General features: G+C 35.9%; 1 protein-coding gene across 5 annotated transcripts in view; it reads right to left on the minus strand.

Moving 5' to 3' along the window:
• LOC150099504 (long-chain-fatty-acid--CoA ligase 1-like) overlaps positions 1–26,959 on the minus strand; it is a 360,710-nt gene that overhangs the window by 225,020 nt on the left and 108,731 nt on the right. For 2 of the 5 annotated variants that reach the window (XM_090403662.1, XM_090403663.1), the window contains exon 2: positions 21,500–21,658. The exons of the other annotated variants lie outside the window; for them this stretch is intronic. In XM_090403662.1, coding sequence (XP_090259788.1) covers positions 21,500–21,514 — 15 coding nt within the window. In that variant the 5' untranslated portion in view covers positions 21,515–21,658. The remainder of the gene's footprint in view (positions 1–21,499; positions 21,659–26,959) is intronic. 5 annotated transcript variants of the gene reach the window in all.

Below are 26,959 nucleotides of genomic sequence, written 5' to 3' on the forward strand. Positions count from 1 at the left end.
AAGACCATGATTAACACTGTGTTTGCTTTGCAATCTTCTGTATTCCATTTTTTTACTTTCAAACCTGTCATTTTGCTTGTGTTTATTTGGAGTAGTCAGTGGTCAAGCAGCTGGCTACTGTTCTACTTATACCTCCTCCACATCTTCCTTTAGGAAGATGAGGTAGAATTGATAGTCTAGTAACATACACTTCGTGCATACTCTAATTTTAGGAACAGAGTCCAATAAAGCAGTTTTCAAACTGTCTTGAACTATCTCTCTGGTACTAAATGATCTCCTTTCCGCCTAGTCATGTATTAAAATATCTCCCAAGTACTGGTCTACTAAGATCTATTATCCCGAATATTTTGCACTCTTCTCGCTGGAATGTGCACCAGGCATATCAATTAGAATCAGATTATCGCATATTACTGTGAAACCGTGAATATATATATATATATATATATATATATATATATATATTCATTCTTAGACGCTATCAACAGGTCCAACGCTAACACTTTCTTTATTCCCTTATCACACGTGATTACTTGGAAATCTTATTTCCGACAATCTAATAATCTTCCGCGAAAACAATCCGAAGTCAATAATACCACATCAAAGTAGTATCCCATTCACCTCAAACCCAAAAAGCCATTTCAGTATAATCTTCTTTAATCCCCAATCTGACAGAACATAATTTATCTGGTATTAAGAATAGCTTCTCTTTGTCTCATTTGCTATTACCACCAGCTCATTTTCCTCTGTCAATAACATCTCGTCTCATAAGTTTGGTTGTTCGATTACTTCCGAACTGTAACAAACTCTTTCCCTTACTTCCTAATACTTTGGGTATTCTAAACATTTCATCTTCAAAATTTATATGCCAAACCACTACCAACATCTTTGTCTCGTCCAATAAAAGCTTAAAACGAGTTGACTTCCTCTTCTCACATTTTTTTTTTTTTTTTTTTAAATTTGGGTGATCTCAAAGTTGAAAAAGATGTTGCAGACATCTTTTTCCATACTTCATTTGCATGCTTTCTAGATATTCTGACCTCTGACTGATGTACAAGTGTTAAAAAAAAGTCAAAACATTCATTTAGACTTGTATATTGTACTTTTTACAGACGAAGATGTTAATGAGCTGAAAGATAGACGCCTGTTTCCATCTTTCTTTTACACACACTTCAATTATATCCAAAGGATGAAAGCGATAAAAAGCACAAGAAATGCTGAATATTATATACTAAATTATTTGTAGCGTTTTAAAAGTAATTACTGCTGGATATTAAGAGGATTTAAAAAACATTGCTGCAATCTGTGCTTATGGACTAGAGTGACAGAACGTCATGCAAGAAACCTATAGTATAGTAATATGGGTGGGCTAAGAATGTTTATTTTTAAATTTTGTATTTTATTTATTTTTTTAGTAATCCAGGAACCCTGCTCTACATTAAATATTTTCAAGCCACTTCAGGCCTCCACAATAAGCAGGACAGCGGTCTCACACCGAACGATTCGTCTCCAAACTGGAGACATTTTCAAACATCCGTGCCTGTCCATGATGGGATTACAACTCGCAGCCTGTTTGGAAAGAGTACGTGAAGCAACTTGCCAACCAGACAGGCAAGTTAAGGATACCAGAACTAGAAATTATGCGAGTATTTCCGGCCGGTTGGTCAGTTTTGTGGAATGAACACCTGGCCACTTCCATATAAAGCTAACTTGCCTTCACACACAGACATATATATGAAATACTTAAATTTCAACACCTAACTGCTTAGTTTAGTTAATACTGCTGACATAACTAAGGCCAGTATATTATATTATACCTGTTAACTGCATATGATTCCGGCCGGTTGAGTGATGAAAAATCACTTAAGAGAAAATACAATGCAAAGTACAGACCAGCTGAAAATACACTTAAAAAAACATAAAAAAGGGATCTCAACGTCCTAGATTGGATTTGAACTAACCGAAAGACAAATATCGCAACGTCATCTCCATTGTGCTACTTAAATGCAAAATTTCGGAAGCCAAATTTTGCTTGTTGCACGTCAAATCAGGCAAGTACTAAAACTGAAAATTTCGAAAGTTTTACTAAAATAAAATTAGAAGCCTGGAAATCATTCATGGATATTGTTGAAGTGTTTCGGACAACACCAAGCAGAAAACTACACTAGTTGATCAATTTAGAACAAAGTACCACAAGCTGGGGATGTAGGGAGCGGCAATGGTGTCGTTAATAATCACTTCGTTTGTTCTCACCTGGACTTTTACTTAAAAACCTTGGCGCAGTGAGCAACAAACAGGATAAATAATTCTACTAAAACATCTTATCAACGTTTTCGCTGATAAAATTCAGCAAAAAAACAATGCCCAGTTGAAGATTTTTTTTTTTTCAAACACGAACTGGAGTTGTCAAAGAAAGAGCTACACGGCTTCGCTTCGCGATGTAAAATAAATAGAAATAGGGAATATTTAAGATCCAGCCCTATTTCAGAGCCGAATATATATGCAGAAACTTTGGAAGTTTGAAATTTTTTACACATTCGGTTTTGAAATAAGGTTGGATCTTTAATAGCACCTATTTATCTACAAATCCCAGCCAGTCAGACATACCCTGTTAGAGCACTGCTATATCAATAATAGTCAAAAGATATCAGTTGAAGAGGAAGGGCAATTGTTCCAAACAGTTTGAGAGACTGCTCGAGATTGCAATGCTACTGTGATCGGAAACTAGGTACTGCCAAAAATCAGTAGGATCTTTATAATAGGTCTTCGTTATTCTTCCAGGAATTAAAAAAAAAAAAAATTCCGGTCTTTTTGAAAAGTGTATTCTAGTTTAAAATACACGAAGTTGCATTTTTATTTATTTTCACCACCAGCTTGGAGAAACTAGTGAAGTACGTCTTTCTTAATTTATTATGCTCTAGTCTTCAATGGTTTAAGCGCACAACGATATCCTGATAACTGAAGCGTTTCTAACTGTTCCTAATTCGCTTTTCAAATCCATATGAAAACTAGTGGTAACATTTACACAGAACGTACTAATAAATTACGTAATATTGGTTGATCACTTCCCATCCGATAACAGATGGAAAGAATTGCATTTCATACAATAAATTCCCTGAATTTTCACTTTTCACAGAATACTGAATCACCCATATCCCCCAAAAATTACATAATTTACGTACAAGCCTATTGATTTGGTCATCAAGCTAGATCCTTAGTCAACAAATAATCAATTCCGTCATGTTTCCAAATTCAATTTTCTCCTATTATTTGGGCCTAGATAAGTCTGTTCAACTACATCTTTTATTATAGCTGTCAGGGCCACTTCATAAGTATGCGACCTGAATTAATTCATATTTATATTCTGTACAATTTAGTACAGAATATAAATATGAAAAATTCGTGAATTTCTGTTATATTAGACTCCCCCTCCCTCAGCAAAGGCATTTTAACTGAAAGACTTCACTGAAACATATTCCAACAATTCAATTAGAAATTGATTCTATAAATTAGGGGGGCCTAGGCCCAAGTCACATAAGACGCTTAAGATGTTCGCTAGCCACAAGATACTTTCGAAAAAAAAAATTATATTTAATATAAATATAGAATAATATATTTCATGGCTGTAAATACATATACATCATAAATAGTCTTAAAATTGCCTCGAATCACTGAGCAACCTTGCGAGCTGGGATCTGTCGCTATAAATGAACACAGATTCATTTGAATTCATTATTAGCCTTTAATAGTCTGGTATTAATCTTTGTTCGAAGTAAATTACTACAAAATAAAAGCATACACACAGACATTGCAATCAGAGTCTGTCGTCACTTGATATCGAAATAGCTAAAAATTTAAACCGAGAATACAATAACTGACTGCCGAAAGAAACTTTGCAAGTTGTAATATGTAAAAGATTTAAATCAATATATTTTTGCATCTATAAATTATGTTAATATGATATTAACGTATGCATACTGAGAAGCAAATGCAAGTTTTGGTTCACAAAATTTCTAGCAGCATTTTACCTCCCACGAAACTGGGGATCCCGTATTCGTGTCTTGCACGGAGCTTCCAAAATACAGGGTGTTTCAAACAGAATGTCCCGATTTGAAAATTTTATATCTCTGCAACCACGAACCACAAATGAATGAGACTTTTACCATGTGAAATTATTAAATTATTACTTTATTTATTATTATTAAATATAATTATTTGAAATCGGTTCATTGTTTTTGAAACACCCTGTATAGAATCCCGTAGCAGTTACTATTATAACATAACATTTTAAATCCAAAAACAAGTATGCCACAGTAAAAATTAATTTATTTAAACCCATTTGTTTTACATACTGTGAGACAATATGGGTTTAAAAAATGCATACGTTACATTAATAGAACCCTAAGTAATAGCTAGGATAAAGCATTGGGAAATGTGTATTTAAAAAATTATATTTAATGCAATTGAGGATAGTTTTCCAAGCTTTTGGAAGAGAAAAGCTGCCATTACAATTAAGTTACGATGATGGGGTAATGCTTCAGTATTTTCTTTGAACGTTGAAATTTAAATATATAGTTCTGCAAAAGTTTGGTATTATCCCATAATACTGGACCCTAGGTTTAGTGTCATCAATACCATGTTAAGCCAAATCAGATCCAATGGGATTAAATCCTGTATAACTACTTTTAAATCGGAAGGTTTATTCAAAGAAAAATTTAGGGCAAATATTATCCTCAATTTTTTAGTTTTTTTTTTTTTTTGAAGCTTCATATTCTTGTACAAAATTTTGGCAATCATATGTGTAACCTAAGAGCAACAGCTCGTCCAAGTTACGATATGCATAAAGTTACAAAAAGTTATGTAATGCATTATCATTATATACACATGTACATCCATATAATATACATATTACATACGAGTGTGGTCTGAAAAGTTCTCGGCCTCACTATCTGCAAGATTTTTTTTTTCTAAGTTAGTACATCTGTCATAAGCATCCATGTGAAAGTGCAAGTCATTCTATCAAGTAGTTTGTTTTATACAGCTGTCTGAAGCAAAAGTGTTGTCTCTATCCTTAAGGGATAAAATTGAGTATCGTGCGGTTATAAAATTCTTTATAAAAGAAGGTTTAACGCCAAAAGAAATTCATTCGAAGTTCATGGGCACTCTTCTCCTTCGTTTTACAATTAAGAAATGGGCTAACGAGTTTAACTGTGGCCGTACCAGCCTTGAAGATGATCCACGTGAAGGGCGTTCAAAAAATGTAACAGCACCAGAATCTGGTCCAGAAATCATTGATCAAGTGCACGATATGGTATTAGATGACCGGCAAGTCAAAGTGCGTGAAATTGCTGAGACTACAGGCATTTCAAAAGAACGTGTAGGATATATTTAGCATGAAGAATTGCAAATGAAAAAGCTTTGCGCAAAATGGGTGCCGCGCTTGCTCAGCAGATCAAAAACGCACTCGCATGAAAATCTCTGAATGCTTGGAGCGTTTTAACAAGAATAAAACTGATTTTGTGCGTTCGATTTATTACTATGGATGAGACTTGTATTCACCATTATACACCAGAATCCAAATAGTGAAAACAGTGGTTTTCACTGCTGTTTGGAAAGTGGTCATGAAAAGGGTAAAACAATGACCGGGGAATATTATTCCGATCTTTTAACCAGATTAGACGAAAAAAATTCGTCAAAAAAGATCCGGTTTGCAGAAGATAAAAAATCATTTTTCATCAGGGCAATGCACCTGCCCACAAAAGTGTGTTTTGGCAATGGGAAAATTAAGGGATCTGCACTATAAATTGTTGGAACATCCACCCTATTCCCCAGATTTGGCTCCCTCTGACTTCTATCTCTTCCCAAAACTAAAACTCTTCCTCGTTGGTCAACGTTTTTCTTCAAATCAAGAGTGATGGCAGCTGTAGTGGGGTATTTTGCAGATCTTACTGAGAATCTACAGGGACAGGATAATCGCTCTGGAGCATCGCTGGAATAAATGTATTAGTATTAAGATTATGTTGAAAAATAAAAATAATTTTGAAATTATAAACTCGTTTTTTCATTGTTAGGCCGAGAACTTTTCAGACCACCTTCGTATATTTATAATGTAATAACATAAAATCACAGGAAACATGTTAATGTACAGAGAAAGTTGTATAACATTAATTAGGAACCAAAAAAAAAGTAGTTAAATAGCATATAATTTTTTTTTTCATCTGAAACTGGATCTTTTTAACACCAATATGCAAAAAAAAAATTATTTTGAACAGAACTTCCTCGTGTCTGTGTGAAAATAAATATTCTTTCACATGAGTCTTGGGTTAGTTTCATTTCTTATTGTTAAAAAGGTAAAGTGTTGAATATTTTGGGCGCTAAACAAGTACAATGTTTGTGTATTGCTTCTTTATTTGCTTTAGGAACTATATATTTTAGGCCATTATGCCTACTAAGGAAAACATGTTGTTTGATATTTACGTATTCGTTATCTTTTTATTTTTTTGTTCTTTTTTATGAATAGCAGTACCTTATAGGCGTATAAATATCTAAGGGATATTTCATGTCATTTTATATAAATAACATTGTGTAGATGATGCAATAAAGATTTCCACCTCTGCTTAGTAGTAATCATAGAAGCGAAATCATGTTCAGCTGCTCGTACATGGACAAAGCAGCAAGCACTATTAGAAATGAATAATTACGAAGTAGTTACAGCGCGGAGTCACGGTGAGTTCAGTGACAGCGCATCTGGTCTCTTGATAAGTAAAAATGGAGCATCTCGTGCATTCCATTACACTGATTTAAAAAAAAAAAATGTTTAAGTAATCCAGACTTTGGCCGCTATGATCCAAATACTTTGGCTTTTCTTCCATCAAACAAGCACCAGTAAGGAGCTACCTACAGATCTCAGCCTATGGATATTTAGAATAATATACGATTAAAATGAACCATTATCCTTTGGAAGATGGGTAAGATATGAAGACAAACAGTAGCACAAGAGTATCTTCCATGGAATAAAGCACTGGGGGAGGGGAATCGCCAAGCTTCGGTTTTAGGAACTTTGTTAACCTATTAGCATTAATCTACATTAGTTTATATTAAGTTACTTAAGGTAGCATAAAAATTTCCAATACGATTGGCCAACTAGACAAACTAATGCTTGTACATGAATCCTCAAAATAAGCTTCGAAAAATAAGTAATCGATAGTATTGTATTGAGAATATAGTCCAATAAGTCTATCAGGAGTGGTGGCTAAATATTAGAAAAGTTGGTAAAAAACAAAATTCAGGATTGGGTATATATGAATATGATACTATATTATAGAGTATGATTATATGAAAAAGTAGATCCTGTCTTAGTAATTTATTAACTTTTTATTATAATAGTAACTACGGAATTGGATAAAGGAGGTTACCTCATCCTGGTACTGAAGGATTTTGCGAAAGGCATTTGACAAAATACCTCAGGGGGAAACTATTCCATAAGTCGAAGCATAGTGGAGTGAAAATGAAGCTGGTAGCATGGAGGGGGGGGGGGGTGACTAATAGACAGGAGGTGGTATGGCAGAGTGGATTCTATGAGAATTCGAATAGACTAGTGAAGCGCATCGAAGTTCTCTGCTGGGGAAACTTCTGTTCAATTTTTATATTAATAACATGGAGATTAATTTAAGGGGAGATATTCAGTTGTTTGCTGATGCAAAGCTGGAGAGAACAATAATTGATAATAGGTGATAGACAATTTGCAATATGATTTAAACAGATTGACAGTACGTGCGAAGACTAGTGGATGTCTAATGTTACAAAATGTAAGATTCTGCACTTCTGAATGAAGAGATTACATGCTGGATTGCAAGAAATTGGCGAAGTCTATGGATCTGGGGGGGGGGGGGGGATCATAGTGGATAGAAATCTGAAGTTCAGAGCGCATTTGAAAAAGTTGGCAAATTAGCTTATATGATCACTTGGATGTTGAAGAACACCACTGACAAAAGATGTGGAAGGTTATTGTATCTCTTTATAAGGCCATGATTCGGCCACATCTTTGACTATGCTCAGATTTGGTCACCTGGATTTCACGAGAATTAAGGGAGGAGGGAGAGGATTCAGAAACGAGCGATCAAGCTGGCAGACAGAGAAAAGAGGGGATATGACAGAGATCAAAGTTACTGAAGGGGTTTTATAAGACTGAGATTTTTCAACACATGAATAGAGAAAGAGAATTAGGTGCCACTCTCACCTATAAGTTAAGAGTGTGCGGACTAGATTTTTTGCTTGAAGAGTGGCGAGTGATTGGAATGGATTACCAGAGACAGTTATGTTATGAGTACCTTGACAATGGGTTTAAGGCAAGATATGACAGCTGTTGCGAGAATCTCTCGCGATGAGTGACTTAATGGAGACATCCGTAATAATAATAATAATAATTAGATTTCGTGTGAAGGGCAGGAATTGATCTCTGCGCCTATCTAATATATCTGTAAATACAAACTGTATTTACGAAACGATATTCTGTGATGGAGGAGGAAACACGGCTTAGAGAAAAATTTTGCCTTAGCAATTTAATCTCATAATTCAGGGAGTTAAAATGTGAGAGATTTGTTATTTCGTTTATTGCGAAGAAACAGGCAGCAGGAAAATGCAACATGCATATTTTGAAATAGGAACTCTGCCTTTTAGTATACACCGAAGCACGAATTAGTTTCGACGGTTATTACATATCAGGTCCACGACATAATATGCTATACGTAGTGCGTAGAAAGATTCTGAGTGGACAGGAGCGTGCTTTATTGCATCTTGGAAGTGCATTCCACAAATTCTGTTCTCCTTAGAGGGCATTTTAGAAGGAATTATGAAATGAATCGTCCAACAGAAAATTCCATTCTTGGGTAGAATCAAATTTCACAATACATTCTGTAAAGAGAAAAGCTCTTGTCAACAATGTATGGGAAAAAGAAAAAAAAAGCAGTTGATCGTGTTCGAATATCATTTACATGGACATGGTGGGGCGTATCTAAGAACATCCGCTCAACAGTATGTTTCAGTGACGAAGCGATTTAAGTGATTTCACGTATCACATGTCAGGAAAAGGGAACAGACGCAATAACCATATATGGGGGTTTCTGAAAATCCACTGCTGTTAGACATTCAAGGCATGGTCTAAAAAAACGTGCCTGTGTGTGCGCGCCCTGACCTGTGACTAAGCTCTATGTGCCATTTTCCCCCCCTTTGGTTAAAAAAAAAAAAGTAACCAGTGTGTGTGTACTGCGCCATGAAGCCATAGTTACTACTACAGTACTCGAGGACAAAACCACAAATGCTGCCTTCCAACATAATGGAGGTCTGTGACAACTTTTTTGAATACGCAATTGCCTTTGAGTTTTCCGTCTAGGATTACGTAAATGACGCTATATGTAATTCTAATACCACAGAACATGGATATCCTGAGGAATCACATAAACAAGCTGCAACGATTGGACAATCGATCTGTTTGGCAGGAAACTCAGTATCGTTTCGACGTGTGCAGGAAGAGATGGTGGGTACCAGATCACTGCACTTTCAATAAGTACTTAATAAGATGCTGTTCTGAATAGTGGAAGTTTCACATTTGTGTTTAATACTTTTCTTTCTCAAATGTTTCTAATTGCTCCCTTGCACTCATTCTGTAAAGTGACGGAGTTGGATAAAGAAATAACTACATCATGATACTGTCGGACTTCGTAAAAAGTATTTGATGGAATACTGTACACAATCTTCCCATAAATACTATTACAACTTCCGCACACTCGCGCTGCCCACAGAATTGGACGAGCCGGTTCCGTTGGTAGCGCTGTGTACAGCCAATGTTCGCATGTTTATCTAGAGAAAGTTGTCTAGCTATACAGGTTAACATGCAGTGGGGAGATTATGAGAACCATGTAGCTGTAATAGCACTTCACAAGGTCGGACATTTGTTATTTTCAACACGCTAAGAGCACTCGGGACCTAGGATGTTTGCGTATCGAACTATTAACCGTAAGTGATACAAAAGGCATATCCGACAGCGAAAGAACAGGTCGAGCACGCTGCGTTAGGACACTAGCTTGTGAGGGCATGCCTCCGCCATAATCTTGTGAGAACGCATTAAATGATATCGCGAGAGATGAACGTTTCGCAGAGAAAGATGTCACGTGCACTAACTGATGACCTGGGGGTGAAAGCCTATAGTCATTCTACTGGACACTTCCCAACACCATAACTTTTGTGGCAGAAGGTGATAAAAATCAAAAGCCACTTCTCCAGCAGTACGCGAACAGACATTCTTCACAGATGAGATTTGCCATTGAAGATTCGTTTAACCGCCAAAACGATCGGGTAGGCCCTGGTGGTCGCACAGCAGATGCCATAGCATGCAGGATTTAGAGGTCATCACATCAGCACACGTCAGTGATAGTTTGGTGGGGTGACGTATCAGGGGATATCAAAGTTGTATTTCTGCGAGAAAGGGATCAAACTGTATCAAGATATCGTGCTGGAACCTGGTCGGTCCCTGAACACCCTGTTTTTTGGTAGACAGTGGACCTTCCAACAGGACTCAGCCCCTGCACATAAGGCGAGGACCACACAACAGTGGTTGGAAGTGAATATGCCCGACCACATATCGCATGATTGGCCATCTGGAAGTCCCGATCTCAATCCGTTGGACTTCAAATTGTGGTCGGAGCTTGAGAGCGAGAGTAGCCTGCAAGAAACGACACCCTAGCATCGCCAGCCTGAATGTGGATTTGGAGAAAGCAGTAGCAACGTTTCCGTTGGATGTTGTCATCAATATGTAGCTTCAGACTTCAGGCATGCGTGAAGGCAAAGGGAAATATTTCGAACATTGAGTGCTGCTATATGCACGTTATACACGTGGTTTGCATTAGCTGAAAGTTTTAAATGATTTACTGACAGATTAAAAGGTTTATGTGCTGTTCAATTTTATAAATTGTATGGCTAGAAGAGGTATATGGATAAGGTGGTAGCAGTGTATAATGGAGAGGAATCAAAGAGAGAACGGCCGAGTATACTTCGTTCAGTGCTATTTAATTTGTATGTCAATGACAACGGACATTATTTGATGCCAATATTCAGTCGGTTGTTGTTTACCAATGATTCTAAATTAGGAAGGCAACAATAAATGAATGACAGATGCTGCAGGATGACCAATGCATTGACATTTTGAGCTGCCATGTTTAATGTGGCAAAGTGTAAAGTTATACAAATTGGAATAAAAAGGTCACAGGTTATGTACTACATTGACGGAACTAGACTGCAGGAAACTAATGAGGCTGGAAATTTGGAATGGTGATGGAATAGTGGTAAGAGAATTGAAAGTCGAAGGCATATTGCAAGCAGGGAAAAAACAGCACAATCATTTGATATTGAAAAACACATATTGCAGACAAAGAAGTTGTCCTTTATTAAGCTTTCGTACTCTAACACCGCCATGCTCAGATTTAATCACCTGGTTTTACTGGGAACGAGGAAGCAGAGTAGAGCGGTCAGAGACAGGTGACCATGACAAACCCTATGAAATGCTTCGTAGGATAGATAAGGTTTGTGGGTTATGAAAGTTGGTTGATAAATTAAAGGATACAACAAAAAACAGATACAAGGAAATTTTTCAATGCATAAGAGGGGCGAAAAAAGGAGCACCAGACATTACGCAAGAGTGAGCAAGGTATGAGGTACTGTTTGCTTGGGGGAGGAGAGAAATGAGTGGAATGGATTGCCGTAGGTATGCAGTTCATAAAATATTCAAGAAGTCGATATGAACCCTACATACAAAGACTAGTGCATTCATATGACCAGAGAAAGGGAATCTTCATGTTTAGTTATCCAATTAAATTGCATTCGATTACGATTATCACATCACATTATCAAAAGGACTTTACCTCTAATATTCGCAAGTAAAACAAATATCAAGAGACTATTATACATAACTGATGTTGCTTTGTATTATGGTCAATATTCTTTACTTATAACGTCATACAAATTAAGTAGTTTACTAAACATGAAGGCAATGCCACGTATTTGTTCAAATACAGCTAATACTGAAGTGTCCATTACTTGGTCTGACAAACTGACCATTGCACAGATCTATAAATCGCATCCACACTGCCATCTTCAGGGCAAGCAGTTTTTATTCTGTACTTTCGAAGAAAACCAAAGGACGAATTCTATTTTTCAGTTGAATCCGTTTCCTTTTGAGAGAATTTAAAAAAAAAAACTTCCAATTTTAATTGTGAATATTTAACGAAATGCCTCTCACGCAACTACTGTTTTTTGGTGACGCAGAACAAGAGGCCTGGAGAATGTTTCCTAGCGACAGCTTCACGAAGCACTGACATAGATGGCTGCAAAAAAAAAAAAAGCCCAGTGTTTAAAATAAGGATTTAGGGGAATAAGAGACAGTCGAATATCATTTATCCTCAGGAATCGGGTAACAACATTACAATGAGGAGAGATTCACTCAAGTGGAATAGCGAGATTATTCGTAGCGAAGTTGCAGTGATATTTTATAGCTTAACATGTTATAGCAAACTAAGTTGCGCATATCAAATTGAAATCTTTTGGCTGTTTTCAAAACGAATAGTATATTAAAATATACTTGCCCCCTCCCTTTCATCCATTCGGAAATTTTAGATATATCACTGTTACTAAAGCATGAAAAAAAAATAGAATCGAGTACTGTATTGGTAACTTTCTCTGACAAGTTTGGGATGCATTTTGAAATCAGCAGGCAGCGGTGTTTATCGCTAGGATGGTTTCATGTTTGTTCTTTAAGAAAGAGCTGCAGACAGTTCTTAACATATCAACGTTTTATGCTAAGAAGTGTAAACAATGTTTAGAGAGTAAATAGACAGTGCTTACCACAAGATCTCGTTAAACCTTGCCTACGGCCAGAACAATTCCTGTCTCTTGTAAGGTTGCATGCGGTTTGCAAAATGTTTCTAAAAATAAGCCACACAGAGATGAAGAACTAAAAAAAATTCAAATGACATCTAAAAACATTTTAGATTAAAAAAATAGGGGACGTTTTTTAATTTAAAATTGTTTTCATATGTCATTTGAATTTTTTTTTAGGTCTCCATCTCTCTTCGGAGGACTTATTTTTAGAATCATTTTGCAAACCTGAAATCTAACCTAACTGCTACTTATTATCTTTGCTTTATTTCTCTAAACAAGTCCTCTAATCAGCTACCCGAAAACCTATTTTGAACTCACCTTTATGAAATGAAGGTGGGTCCATCACTATTTCAGGAGTGATGGTTGAAGTTTTAGAAAAAGTTGGTGAAAGCCAGAATTCAAGATTGGGTGGATATGGTTCCTTTTTCTCTTTAGAGGTTAGCATGGTTTTGTTAAGGGAAGGTCTTGCTTTAGCAATTTACTTTGTTTCTATAATAAAGTAACGCTAGAGTTGGATAAAGTTAATATGCATACTGTGATATTGTTGCACTTTGCAAAAGCGTTTTAGAGAAACCGCACTCGAATCAGATAAGCTAATGCAAATAGGAATTGTTTAATTTATATATTAATGATATCAGAAACAATCTGAAGAGTGATATCTAGTTTGTTGATGATGTTAAGTTGGAAAGAGCTACAGTAAATAAAGAGGATATAGCGATCCTGCAGGATGATTTGAATAAGCTGTCATCGTGGTCAAAATAACGGATTTTTCATTTAATGTGGCTAAATGTAAAGTTATTAATTTGGGACCGAAAAAAAAAAAGGTGTTTGTATTCTATTGATGGGATTTCATTGCCAGAAGTTGATGAGGCCAAGGATCTGGACGTTAATTGGAGTTCAGAGAGGTCATATTGCAAAAATTGGCAAAGCAATTTAGAAATCACTTGGATGCTCATAAAAAACATTGATTAGTAGGGGCAAGAAAGCATTCCTCTTTACAAGTCTCTAATATGTCCCGATCTCGACGTTTGTGCTCAGAACTGGTCGCCTAGGTTTCTTGGTGTTGAGAGGATTCTGAGGCGGATAACCAAGATAATTTCAGGCCTATAGAATGTTAGGTATGGTGATTTGTCGGTGACAAAAAAAAATGGCAGATAGGATGAGAGGTGAGATGATAAAAACATTCACGTTACTGAAAGGGTTTTATAGAATGGAAGTGGGAGAAATTATTCATGATATATGGCAGGCGGAGACAGAATAAGGGATCATCATTGGAAGTTGAGTCAAGTTTCAGCAAGAATGTGAGATCTAGATTTTTTTTTCTCCCTCTAGAAGGATAGTGAGAATGGGTTACCTGAGATGGTTATCAGTTCTTCGCAGGTGAATCACTTTAAGGAGAGGTATGATAGGTATATTGTAAACGATATTTCTGGGCCTACCGCGATGAGTCTTTGGACTCCATAGGAGATACCTGTTAACAATAATCTACTTCTTATTATTATGCTATCTTCTATCGAAGGTCAGCGACCATCTTGGCGAACAAACTGCGCTCTTGTGCTAATCTGAGCAGTTGTGCACTGCTCTTTCCTGTCCACGTCTTGATGTTGTCAAACCATGATATTCTTTTTCTTCCTCTAGTTCCTTTGCCATCAATTCTTCCTACCAAAATAGTTTGTAGAAGTTGGTATTTGCTGTTTCTCATGATGTGTCCAAGATATGATGTTTTTCGTTTCTTGATTATTTGTACAAGATGTTTAGCTTTGCCAATGGATTTTAAGATATCTTCATTGGTAATTTTTTCTGTCCATGATATCTTTAGCATTCTTCTGTATAGCCACATCTCAAAGGCTTCGATTTTCTTGATGGTTGTCGCCTTCAATGTCCATGTTTCAATTCCATAGAGCAGAATAGACCACACGTAACATTTCAGCATTCGGCATCTGACTTCCATGTTTAGGTCTTTATTGCAGAATAGTGTTCTCATTTTCATGAAGGACTGCCGTGCAACTTCAATTCCTGTCTTTATATCTATTTCTGGATCCCACCGTTCATTAAGCCAGCAACCAAGATATTTATATCTTGACACTTGATCAATATTTTTCCCATTGAGTGTCAGTTTCATTGATGAGGCTGGATGTTTGCTGATGATCATGTATTTTGTCTTGTTGATGTTTATATTTATTCCCATTCTTTGGCTTTCTATGTATACTCTGTCAACGAGTTTTTGGAGATCCATAATGTTATCTGCAATTAGCACGGTGTCATCTGCATATCGTAGGTTGTTAACAATCTTTCCATTTATTGTGATTCCCTCTGGACATTCTTCCAATGCTTTTTTAAAGATTACCTCTGCATATATGTTGAACAGGAGTGGTGAGAGCACACATCCTTGTCTCACTCCTCTTTTGATGTTAATATCACTGGTGGTAATGTTGTCTAATTGAACGGTAGCTGACTGATTCCAATACAGATTTGTTATTAGTCTTATGTCTTGTTCGTCTAGCCTTATTTGTTGAAGGATTTCTATTAAGTTGGTGTGTCTGACTTTGTCGAATGCTTTTTCAAAATCTATGAAACGCATAAAGACAGATTTCTGTTTTTCTATGCATTTTTGTATCAATATTTGGGTACAGAAAAGGGCCTCTCTAGTACCAAAACCATTCCGAAAGCCGAATTGTGTTTCACTTAGTTTCTTCACTTTTTCTATAAATGCGATTCTGAATTACTTTCAAAAATATTTTTAATGTTTGGCTCATTAGACTAATAAGTCTGAAGTCACCACAGGAATTCGCTTTGGGTTTCTTTGGGACAGTGATAAATGTAGATTTGAGCCAATCTGATGGAAATTCATCACTTTCATATATTTTATTAAATAGTTTTTCAAGAAGTTTGATGTTATCTGGTTCGATTAATTTTAAAAATTCTGTTTGCACACCATCTGGTCCACTGGCTTTTCCTGTTTTACTTGTTTGTATAGCATTCTCTATTTCGCATTTCATGATTGCTGGTCCTTGAATGTTATCTTTTATATTTATAGGCTTCTGTCTAGTATCATTGAAAAGTTCTGTTACATATTTTATCCAAATCTGTGCTTTATTCTCTTCTTCTAGAACTATTTTTCCATTTTCGTCTCTTAGAGACACTATTTGCTTTTTCCTCAGTTTTCCGGAAATTTCGTTGATTTTCTTATACAGATTGAAATTATCATGTTGTTTCTGAAGCAGTTCAATTTCAGTACATAAATTTTTCATCCAATTTTCCTTGGCTTCTTTTATTTTTTTCTTGATGATGTTATGTGTTTCTGTATACCTGGCTAGGTCTTTGTTTTTATACATTCTTCTTGTATCAATAAGAGAAAGAATCTCATCTGTCATCCATTCCTGTTGTTTTATATTATTCACATAACCTACTTCTTCAATACTTGTTGTTACGATGGCATTCTTTAAGCTATTCCAAAGAGATTCCACACTTTTATTTTCTTCTATGTTAATCTGTTGTAATCGCAGGTTAAGCTGTGTCTTGGCACTTTTATTTATGTTCGGGTCTTTCAGTTTTTCTACATCAATTTTCTTTTTCTTCTTTTGTGATTTTTTAGCTGATTTTAATCTAAGACGTACTTCTGCAACTATGGGATTGTGGTCTGATGAGATATCTGCTCCAGGATAAGTCTTTGCACTCTTTATACTACTGTGGAATCTTTTATTTATCAGTATATAATCAATTTAATTTCTGACAATATTATGTTGGTTATCTTGAGGCGATTTCCAAGTGTACAGTCTTCTTGGTGGAAGTTTAAACCAGGTATTTGCTATTGTTAGATCTTCTTCCTGACAGAATTGGACTAGGCGATCTCCTCTGTCATTTCTGGTGCCTAAGCCATGTTCGCCAACAATTTCTCCATCACCCCCTCTTCCCACTTTTGCATTGACGTCACCCATCACTATGTTTATATCATGTTTCTTTGTTAGGTTTTTAATCTCTTTTAGGTGTTCATAAAACTCTTCAACATCTTCTTCACTTTTGTCAGCTGTGGGTGCATAAGCTTGGATGATATTTATGTTAACGGGGTTTCTCTTAAGTTGTAACAGCATTATCCTTTCAGAAAATGGAATCCAATTTATTACTGATTTATTGATTTCTTCATCTACTATTACAGCTACACCATGTCGATGTTTGTTCTCATCATTCCCAGAGTAATACATTGTCATATTATCTTGTTGACACTTTCCAGATCCTGGCCATCTTGTCTCGCAAATTCCCAAAATCCGGATGCCCAGCCTCTTCATTTCTCTTGTGGCATTTCTTAATTTGCCAGCTTCATACAGAGTTCTGACATTCCAAGTTGCAATTTTAAAAGTGGACACCATTTTGAGCCCGGAGATTCTTCGCACCCCTGTCCCATTTAAGGGACGCCGGGAACTTGGGGCCAATTGTAAGGGTTTGCTCGCCGTGGTGGTTGTTCTGGAGATAAGGTAGAGCAGTAGTTTCTCCGTTTGCTTTCTGCTCCGCAGTATTACAGACGTACACAATATAATCATATTGCCATCTGCAAATCTCTGATCACAAGCTTTTCCGTCATCATTTGGCTTCAACCTTGTGTCAGTACTGACAATGCTGCTTCCCAATGTCAGGGGCGGTGACCCCAGCAGGTACTTATTTAAATGGCGGCACTACTCGCCATGTCACCGAGTTGTCATTGGGCTTTGTGAGGTTTTAAGTGAGACAGAGTTGCCACTTCTGCTCCCCCACACCCTGATAGCTCAGTCGCTGTTGGTCCACGGCTGCTTATTCGCCAGATTGCTCTGCTTATATCGCAGCTAACCTCCATATCTGAAGGCTGTTCCTCGATCCGCCACTTGGGGACGCACCCGATAGTAGTCAGCTCTGCCCCATATAACGGCTTTCTTCAGGTGGTATGGTGCTGCCATTGCAAAAGGGCTATACAGATACCTAAAGTTTTGAACTGAATTCATAACAATAGCCAATAATCCAGATTTTCTGAAGCCGGTTTTTCCTGTTTCCTTTTTCTCTTGCCCTACTGATGTCAAAATTTGTTTCTAATGGCAAAAGAAGCAAGTTGCGAGAGAGAGAAAAAAAATCCAGTTAGCAACAGGATTAGATTAAACATCTAAATATTTCTTTAGAACAGATGAATGTTATGAACATGCGCAGTGAAAGTCAACGTGTTTAAATTGATATACAGAAATATTTTCCCTAAGTGAAACTGCATTAAGCGAGGAATATCTGTACTATTTCGATATTCCCAATTCACTGAAGATGTGAATTCAATAAACAGCGATGATTGTGTATCACTTTCAAACGCATTAATAGCAATACAGGATGGTGGTTTCTTCCCCACCTCCCCTTCACCTACCATTTGTATTTCTTTCTAGAGACTTCTATTTTCAGAAACAAGAACAGTTTAATTATCTAAAAATGCTCTGTGTTATGTATAAACAAAAGCAAAAAAAAAGTTCTGATCAGTAATAGCTATTTCTAGATTCTGCGCACTTAACAAAGGCGGTTAACGGAAAGTCATCTCGTAAACACCTGTTTCGAAATTAAAAGTAAAATCTAAAATGATAACAAACAACATTCAAGATAACATCAGAGAATTCTAATTTTAGCATGCAGGCGGTCTAAAATTATAGGCTAACAAATAAATAAAATATGCGTAAGTGAAGGTTTTCAAGGCCGAGAAGATTCCCTGTAATAAATTAGTGCATAAAATATAGTTATGAAGCATTATCCTATGAGGATAATGTAATAATCTGGAATTCTATTTGATTTAATAAACGGCCGGGTCTTGTCAAGAAAGACAACCTGCAAAGAGCACAATGACACAATAAGTGGAGATTTACTTAGGGCAGTTGCGCACCCAGGGGGAAAGGAACCTGCCCCCCCCCCCCCCCAAAGAAAAAAACATTAGAAAATTTTCCAAAAATCTTTTCCTTATTAAAATTTATTTTTCTTTTTTTTATGTTGTGTCGTGTCTTCTATTTCTATACTACTTATTAATTAGCGATCATTGTAGATGCTTAGTCATAGGTCGTATGCGATGCGTAGCGTGTATTCTCAAATCGTCTACTCAACTCGCCCCCCCCCCCAACATTAAATCATGAGTGCGTACCTGCTAGGGGGGGGGACGCAAGAATCAGTTTGATCCCTTACCTGCTTAAACTATTATTGATGGTAAAGTGGGTGGAGTTGCTGGGCGATGTGCAGCTGTTGAAAAGATTGGAAGTCGTTAAATATCAGAATGATATGGCACTTCTGTTTGGTTTACAGGTCTGGGAGTTATATGGAGGCGGCAGGGTTATTCCTCCCACAAACTTGGATCTTTCAATCCGCAAAACATGCAAACTGGTTAAAACAAAAATAAATTTTTAAAAAATTAAATTAACAGATATAATACACTGGCCTCACAGCCTCAGTTGCTTTGATCATAAATCTAAAATAACCAAAATCAGTTTGAGTATTTTAGATTTACGATCAAAGCAATTGAAACTGGATATGCAGCTTTAATGTCACAGAGCAAAGCTATGTACTTTGACCAGCATAAATTCAGACGGACTACACCATCATGAACAGCAACAGGATAAACTAGGATTGACCGATTGTGACAGTGAATTAAAATAGCGAAGTCAAACTACTTGGCCTCTGTAAGAACAAATCAAAGCCTTATAAAGGATGAAAGTGTATATCGCAGAACTTGAGTTGAAAAGGATGATTTAATTGACGTATGTAAAATAATGAAAGAAGTACAGTATCCCATTAACACTTTGTTCTTAGGCCTGTGATAAAAACGACAGAACAAACTGAAGTCTGTGCACGGAATATGAGAGAAAGGGAGATGTGATTTCTGAGCAGTGGCGGCACGGATATGCATTACCCGAACAGGTATTATCAATATTAGTCTTGGATACAGTGACGCACCCAGAGGGGGGGGGACCCTGAAACCCCCAAAGGAAAAAAAAAACACTAGAAAATTTTCCATAAATATTTTCTTAATTAAAATTCATTTTTTTTTTATGTTGTGTCGTGTCTTCTATTTCTATACTACTTATGAATTAGCGGTCACATAAGGTGGGAATACCCCATAGCTCTCGGAAATCACGGCCGCTGTGAACAAGGCGCGACCGAAGTAGTGTGCGGGCGGACCGAGCGCTACTTCGTTTACCCGAGCTGAGCCAGAGAAGATCACAGGCATCATATATTGGCGATCACTGCATATGCTTAGTCATAGGTCGTATGCAATACGTAGTGTTATTCTCAAATCGTCTACTCAACTCGCCCCGACCCAAGATTAAATCCTGAGTGCGCCACTAATTGGATACATACAACATGATCACCATATTATACAATCCATACTGCATAATATGGTGATCATGCTACAATATCATAAAATAAGACGGAACAACAATTCAAGCCTTACTTACTGATGCTCAATATTTTGTATTCAAACTCCACTTAAATAATATAAAACCTGGCGACATTAAAATCGCAACCATGTAATGCTTGGATTCTTGAGTGATAAGTAAGACATAACATCTAGTAGTTATTGTTATTCACATTTATAAGTTAATGGGTTAAGTAAATAAATTACTACTAGAGAAAAAAAATTGAAACCTATTATTCTTTTTTAAAACAAGGCCATGAACGGTTTTCGTTCAATTATTGTAACCCTGATTTCCTAATCCAGCTGTTAAAAGTTGTTTCGCTGAATTCAAAACTGACAGGACTAAGTTGTGCAGACACCAGCATTCATTAAAATTCTACCCAGCAAGAGCGGAATTATCATTTCGACTATTGCCAAATGTTTCTAATAAAAATCGATTGATACAAAAACTGCAACGATTAGGTAAGTATGAGTAGAACTCCTAAATATCAAATTTTATGAAATTCCACCCGGTAATAGGAATTATTGCTCTGCATCATTTTGGGACATTTTTGCCCCTGCAAGTGATCCAACTTAGATGGATCCACAAAGTTTTGTCGTGATCAAAAAGTAAAGCCAAGGAATAACGTACGAAATTTAATGTTTCGCAAAATGCTTAAGCATATATGAATACATTTAATGTTAATAAGTTGAATGAAATAGGATTTGTGCTATTATGTATAAAGGCAATCACAAACTGCAAGGGTTGAATTTGTGAAAAATCAAAAATCAGCTAAAATTTTAGTTAACGTTTCGGATTTCTGACTTCCTCTTTCTGTATCTTTCTTGACGAAAGTCAAGACGTACAAAAAAATAAGAGCACTCCCTCTTAGTCGCATGCCTTCTGTATTATAAAATTATATAAACTGCGCTTGCATCGAAGGCTATAAAAGACGTAAGCGCCAACTTCATTTCCTCACAAGTAGTTTCGTGATTTTCTTCTAATACCGTGTTTTTTGTAATGGCGATCTGTTCCGATACGTCAATGATTATTTACCATAGCGAATTAATTCACTCCGAAAGGCGTCTTCAAAGAGGCACTTTTTAAAAAAAATAAATTAACTTCTTGAATGAAATAATTTTTTATCGTAAATTGTATCACAAGAAAGATAAAAGGAATTTTTTTTTTCTTACTGTATCGGGCCTCATCTAAACTAAATCTCTACTTCTCTGTTTAAAAACCACAGCACTGACGACAACTACCTTCGAAATAGCTTCACTATCAACTGAATATTCTTTGCAATTGTATTCGAAGAAATTGAATTCTGGCAAAAACTATTTAAACAGCTTGAACTGAAAGGGAAAAAAAAATGCAATTTAAGACGTATATTAAACAAATATTCTAGTGCTGCATGGTAACACTATTGTTGCAGCTGCCTTTTTATGTCAACTTATTGCGGAAACCAAGAAAATATTTGCCATTTCAAATGTGAAAAAAATTTTTTTTAATAAAAGAAAACTTCAAATAGCGTTATACCGCTATGTCTACCTAATATTATAAATATTTATAATGAAAGTTTGCTTTAACTGGCTACAATTTATAATAAGTTGTAGTTAAACTCCCGAAATCAAAACATCTCACCTCAGAAAAAAAAGAAAGGTACCAACACACAGATGTGTGTGGTTTATTTCCAGACGCCTGCCAGTTCTGCAGATGTACATTAAAACTACGTGGGCCAAGTTACATAATTGAGATCATTAATCCTAAGACTTGCTACAGTAATTGAAACCAACTGTATTTAAACTACCCAGTTTGTGTGAAAAGCAGGAATAGTAATGTGCACAGAACCCATAGTTATTTTATATAGAAGGTCCTTTAAGAAAGAGATCAACTCACGTTTTTGCACTAATACGTAGCTACTTAACACGCAAAAAAAGTTTACCGTTAGAGGCCATCCAAAAGAAAACTCATCCAGCGGTAATCTGAAAAAAGCTACATCTTTATCCAAAAAAGCCATAAGAAATTTCTGCGTCTAAAGTACAGTATTAAGGAGGAAATGCTTCTACAAGTGGAAACGCTTCATGTTTGAAAATAAAAAGTTTGTTCAACTTTGGCTACATAATACACTACTCGTAAACTCTTGCAAAATGGTTATCTTGGAAAATGCAGTCAGTTCTGATAGCCTGCCAGGTATTGCTCATATTAACTATGCTGTATTATCCATTTTAGGGCGAGCATCACGCGCATTTTACAAACAGTACGCGCGCCATGACGTCATAGACGACATGTGTACTGAAAGCTGGCAGAATGCCAGACTAGATAAGTTCTGACAGTAATGACAGATTGTTTGCTGCTGGAGAAAGTGAAGCACATGAAATATCTATTTGAAAGTCAAGAACTGTTTTAATGACAAACAGAGAAGCGATCCAACCTCAGATTCCTAGATTTTCCGATATATCTAAAATCCAAACAGTGACAACAGGAAACGCTTACTCATTACAATAAACTTAAGAGAGGAAAAAAAAAAAAAATTCCCCGCCCCACAGCATGTCGAGGCTCCTCCAGATATAGGCATGGCAGAGGAGCGACTTTTGATCAATTAATAAGAACTTAATCTGGAAATACATGTATAGCTGTAATGTATTGATAATTGTCAGATATTACGTATAAAATCTTAAACCATTCTTGCTCGAAAATGGGAAATATTTAACATTCTTTCCTATCTTTGAATTCAGAAAGACACACGTTATTTTGTGTTGAATTGGTTTTAGCGTTTAGAAATTTTAATGGGTCCTAAATTTTCCTATTCCGTTTCAATAATGATTATTTTTCTCCTAAAAATTCAGTTTCAGCTTATTAAGGAAACAAATTTCTAAGCATGCTAAAGAGCTCTTTAAAATTTGGAAATCTTAGGTTTTTCCACCACTGACGATAGCATTTTAAGCAAATTATAAATGCACATACTGATCAGGAGAAGAAGGGGGGGAGGGGGAATCAATATTACTACAGTAAACATGCAATGATACCAACAGATCATGTCACAAAAATCGTCAATTTTTTTGTTTAAAAAAAATTGAAGTTTAGTTTGTTACAATTTGAACCTAGTATTACTCCCCCCCCCGACTCCCTGCACCTGCTGAATGCCTAGTTGACTAAGGTGTTTTTGAATGTGTGCACGTGGGAAGGTTAGTCAATATAATGAGCGAATTAGAACAAAATACTACTCTGAAACATCCAGAAAAATCTGCACGCATAAAATATTTCTGTAATCATGATGAAATTTAGGTCTTTGAAAGTAAAAGAAACAAATATGGAAATACTCTGGAATTCATATATTCCGGAGTATTCATCCTGCTCTAATTTAAACTGACCAGTTAAGACAAAGCCTCATTATTAACAATGTTAACAAAAATTCAACTAAATTTCTACGAAATCTATCCAATAAAAGCGGTTCTTTCATACCCGTACTAGAGCACACAAAGAGAACGAAATTGGCGCGTACACCTTTTTTTTCTGAAACGCATGTGAAAAACACTGTGTTACATAATTTAAATATTCAACCGCAAAAATTAAGATATTAGAAAATGTTTAAGTAAATCTCAACTAATTAAAAACGCACCATACTTAAGAACTGCCAACAAACCTTTATGTTATACTAACCGGACTAGTTCGGTCGTTAAGGACGTTAGACGACTTCGAAGAAGCAGACGAAAGAAACGTGGTTCTGTTCAACGACTCATTTTATACAAAATGTTAAGACTAAACAACACTCTGAAAATGAAAGTAGCTTTTATTAAAACATACCTTACGCTAGCATTATAAAAGTTTCTACTGGACTTTTTTTCTCCCCGAAGTAACTAGCCACGAATGCACAAATTAGAAGAAAGGGTTGCTTTACTTGATAAGACGCCTCAAGTTGATTCTGAAAGCGTCCGATGTCGTAACGCATCGGAAGATGGCAATTCACGCATGGGATAGGGAGAGGCTTTGTTTTCGCAGAAATGTTACGTGTGCGATTACCGGTAACTAAAAGGTGAACATCCGCTTCCGACTGAGACGAAAGATAGGAAACGTCCTCCAAAGAACGAGATGTGTATTAAGAGAAGCATAATAATAAATAATAAATAAATAAATTATATATACTATATGTGTGTATACACACGCATGCAGAAAATTTGTTTCGGGTCAAGTAAGGATATGCACTAAAAAAAAAAAAAAGTAATGATAAATGCAGGGCTAATTAGCTGAAAAATATACCACGATTCTTTAACATCGGAACTATTACATTACGTACCATGACACAAGATGGAAACAATATTTTATTTGAATTCCTAATGTAAGTTGATATTCTCCAATCCACTAAAAGTTGTATTCGTGGCAAAGATTACCAAACGACCAAAGCACAACTCAGAATCGCCGATAATAAATGGAATGATTCCATTTCACAACACTAGGGTTTCAGATTTTTTTTTTTTCTTTGCGGAAGAATATCCGCAGCAGATTTTCCAACTAATAGCACAAGTATTAAAACAGGGGTGCTACGAGATTTTAGTAAACACTGAAGACTGGCGTAAATGACAAAATAGTGACATATATATTTAATACACAAAATATTTAACTGTTTTGTTTTATTTTGTTCCTAATTAATTATTATGCAACTTTCTCTGTGCATATTAGCATGTCTCCTGGGATTTTATTATGTAATATGTATATTATATGAATGTACTTATGTGTATATAATGAAAACACATTACATATATTTTTGTAAATTTATGCATATCGTAACCTGGATGAGCTGTTGCTGTTAGGTTATACATATAATTGTTCAGCAGTTTGTACTATTATAGGAAGCTTACAAATAATTAAAAAAAAATAAAAAGTGTGCGGATTATAGAGAAGCTCGTTTCAGAGGAAGAGTATCAAGTGGGGTACCAGTCTGTTAGTTTTTTTTTTTTTTTTTTTTTTTTTTTTTTTTTATCACGATCCTCCACAGGAAATACATTTTACACCGCGACCCGAATTCTGTTTTATAAACATATATAAAAATATAACCGTTATATACATACATTTATTAATAATTAAATACAAAAGTTAAACAATGCCAAAGTCAATTAAAAAATTAGCCTGTTTTTTTCTTCAGTGTAGTATCTCTCATGCAGCGAGTGAGAGATCGATTCAGAAACTTTTATTACCTTTTATTATGCAAATAAGAAATGTTCGTAATTTCATAAAAAATGTCATTACCGAGTTTAAAAATCAAAATAGCTATTCTATTGTCGGTCCTTCTTAATCTGTAAGACTGTACAAAAATGAGTTTTTGTACAGTCTTACAGATTTGATAATTAATGTAAGCCAGCGTGACCCACTAAATTAAGCTTGTGATTTACTAATGAGTCGCGATCTCCACTTGAGAAAAAAAAAAAAAAAACTGGTTTATGTGCTGGGATCACCACTATTTATCTAATATGATTTAAAGGGAGACATTTAAGGTTTGTTTTTTCCTCCATGTGACTCCCACTTAAGAAAGTCTCTAAACCCATAGTATATTCAATACTGTGGTTAGGCTAAGAGTTAGTTTATATATAATTTTTTAAAATTTATTTTATAATTCGGAAATCCTGATCCAAAGACCAAACATGGAATTTTTTCAATCCAATTCAAGCATCACTAAGATTTAGATAGGTTAGTACTGTGGGTGGAGATATTAGTTCGATGTCACCAAAGTATATAGTATCTTTTTTTTCCCTTTCCCTTAAGACCAAACAGACAATGAAGTATACTATAGTGGTGGAAATGCAAGGGATCTGAAATGACTGTGGATTGGGGGGGGGGGAAGAGTTACATATAGCAAAGATAATGAAGACAGAGAGGATTTGGGAGGAACAAAGATATGCATGTGCCATTTTGAAAGCAACGATTCAACTTTATCTGGACGAATGTGCGCACATTTGATCTACTAGATGTAAGAAAGATGAAGAAACATTAGAAAGGGTTCAAAGATGAATAACTTCTGGACTCTGGAGATGTTGAATATAAGGACATCAAGGGACTGTGGGTTGTAGAATTAGTCATAAGTCCTGTTTATCTGTAATTCATATTGCTTGTTAACAGTCAATTTTGCGAGAAGTTACATAACATAAAACAAACAGCATGTCTTTTTTACGTTACATAAATTCTACTAGAACATCTCACGGTGTTCATCATTACTATTCTTGTTATCCTCATCTGGCTTAAGCCTAACTTTTCTTTAGGGAAAGCTTAAGTTTTCTCTAAGAATTAACTCTTCTCCCTTAACTTTAAGAAAGAATTAATATTTAATCTTGCGCAATGCCTAGTACAGCACTTATTTCCCCTTACTTTTTCTACGGATTAACACAAGAGGCGTTTCGAAAGCAATGATTGCATGATTCCAAGCACGTGGCACTAGATATGATTGGCCTTGAAAAAGGGACTATTCTTGTTTTTATTCTTTATCCCTTGGGCTTCACAGTTCATTATACAGTGGTATATCAAGGAAATTTCAATGTCTCCTGTTATTGCGTACACAGTGGAATCTTGCACAAGTTTATCGAAGAGTGTACAACAGCTCGCAGTAATAGCATTTTTGACAGCCGGGGAAAAAATTGCTTTTGAAATTCACCGTCGATTACAAG

The sequence above is a fragment of the Typopeltis vanoorti genome, chromosome 14 (assembly GCF_054136105.1).
Source record: "Typopeltis vanoorti isolate ZY-2024b chromosome 14, IOZ_Tvanoo_1.0, whole genome shotgun sequence".
In the NCBI taxonomy this organism is placed as follows: domain Eukaryota; kingdom Metazoa; phylum Arthropoda; class Arachnida; order Uropygi; family Thelyphonidae; genus Typopeltis; species Typopeltis vanoorti.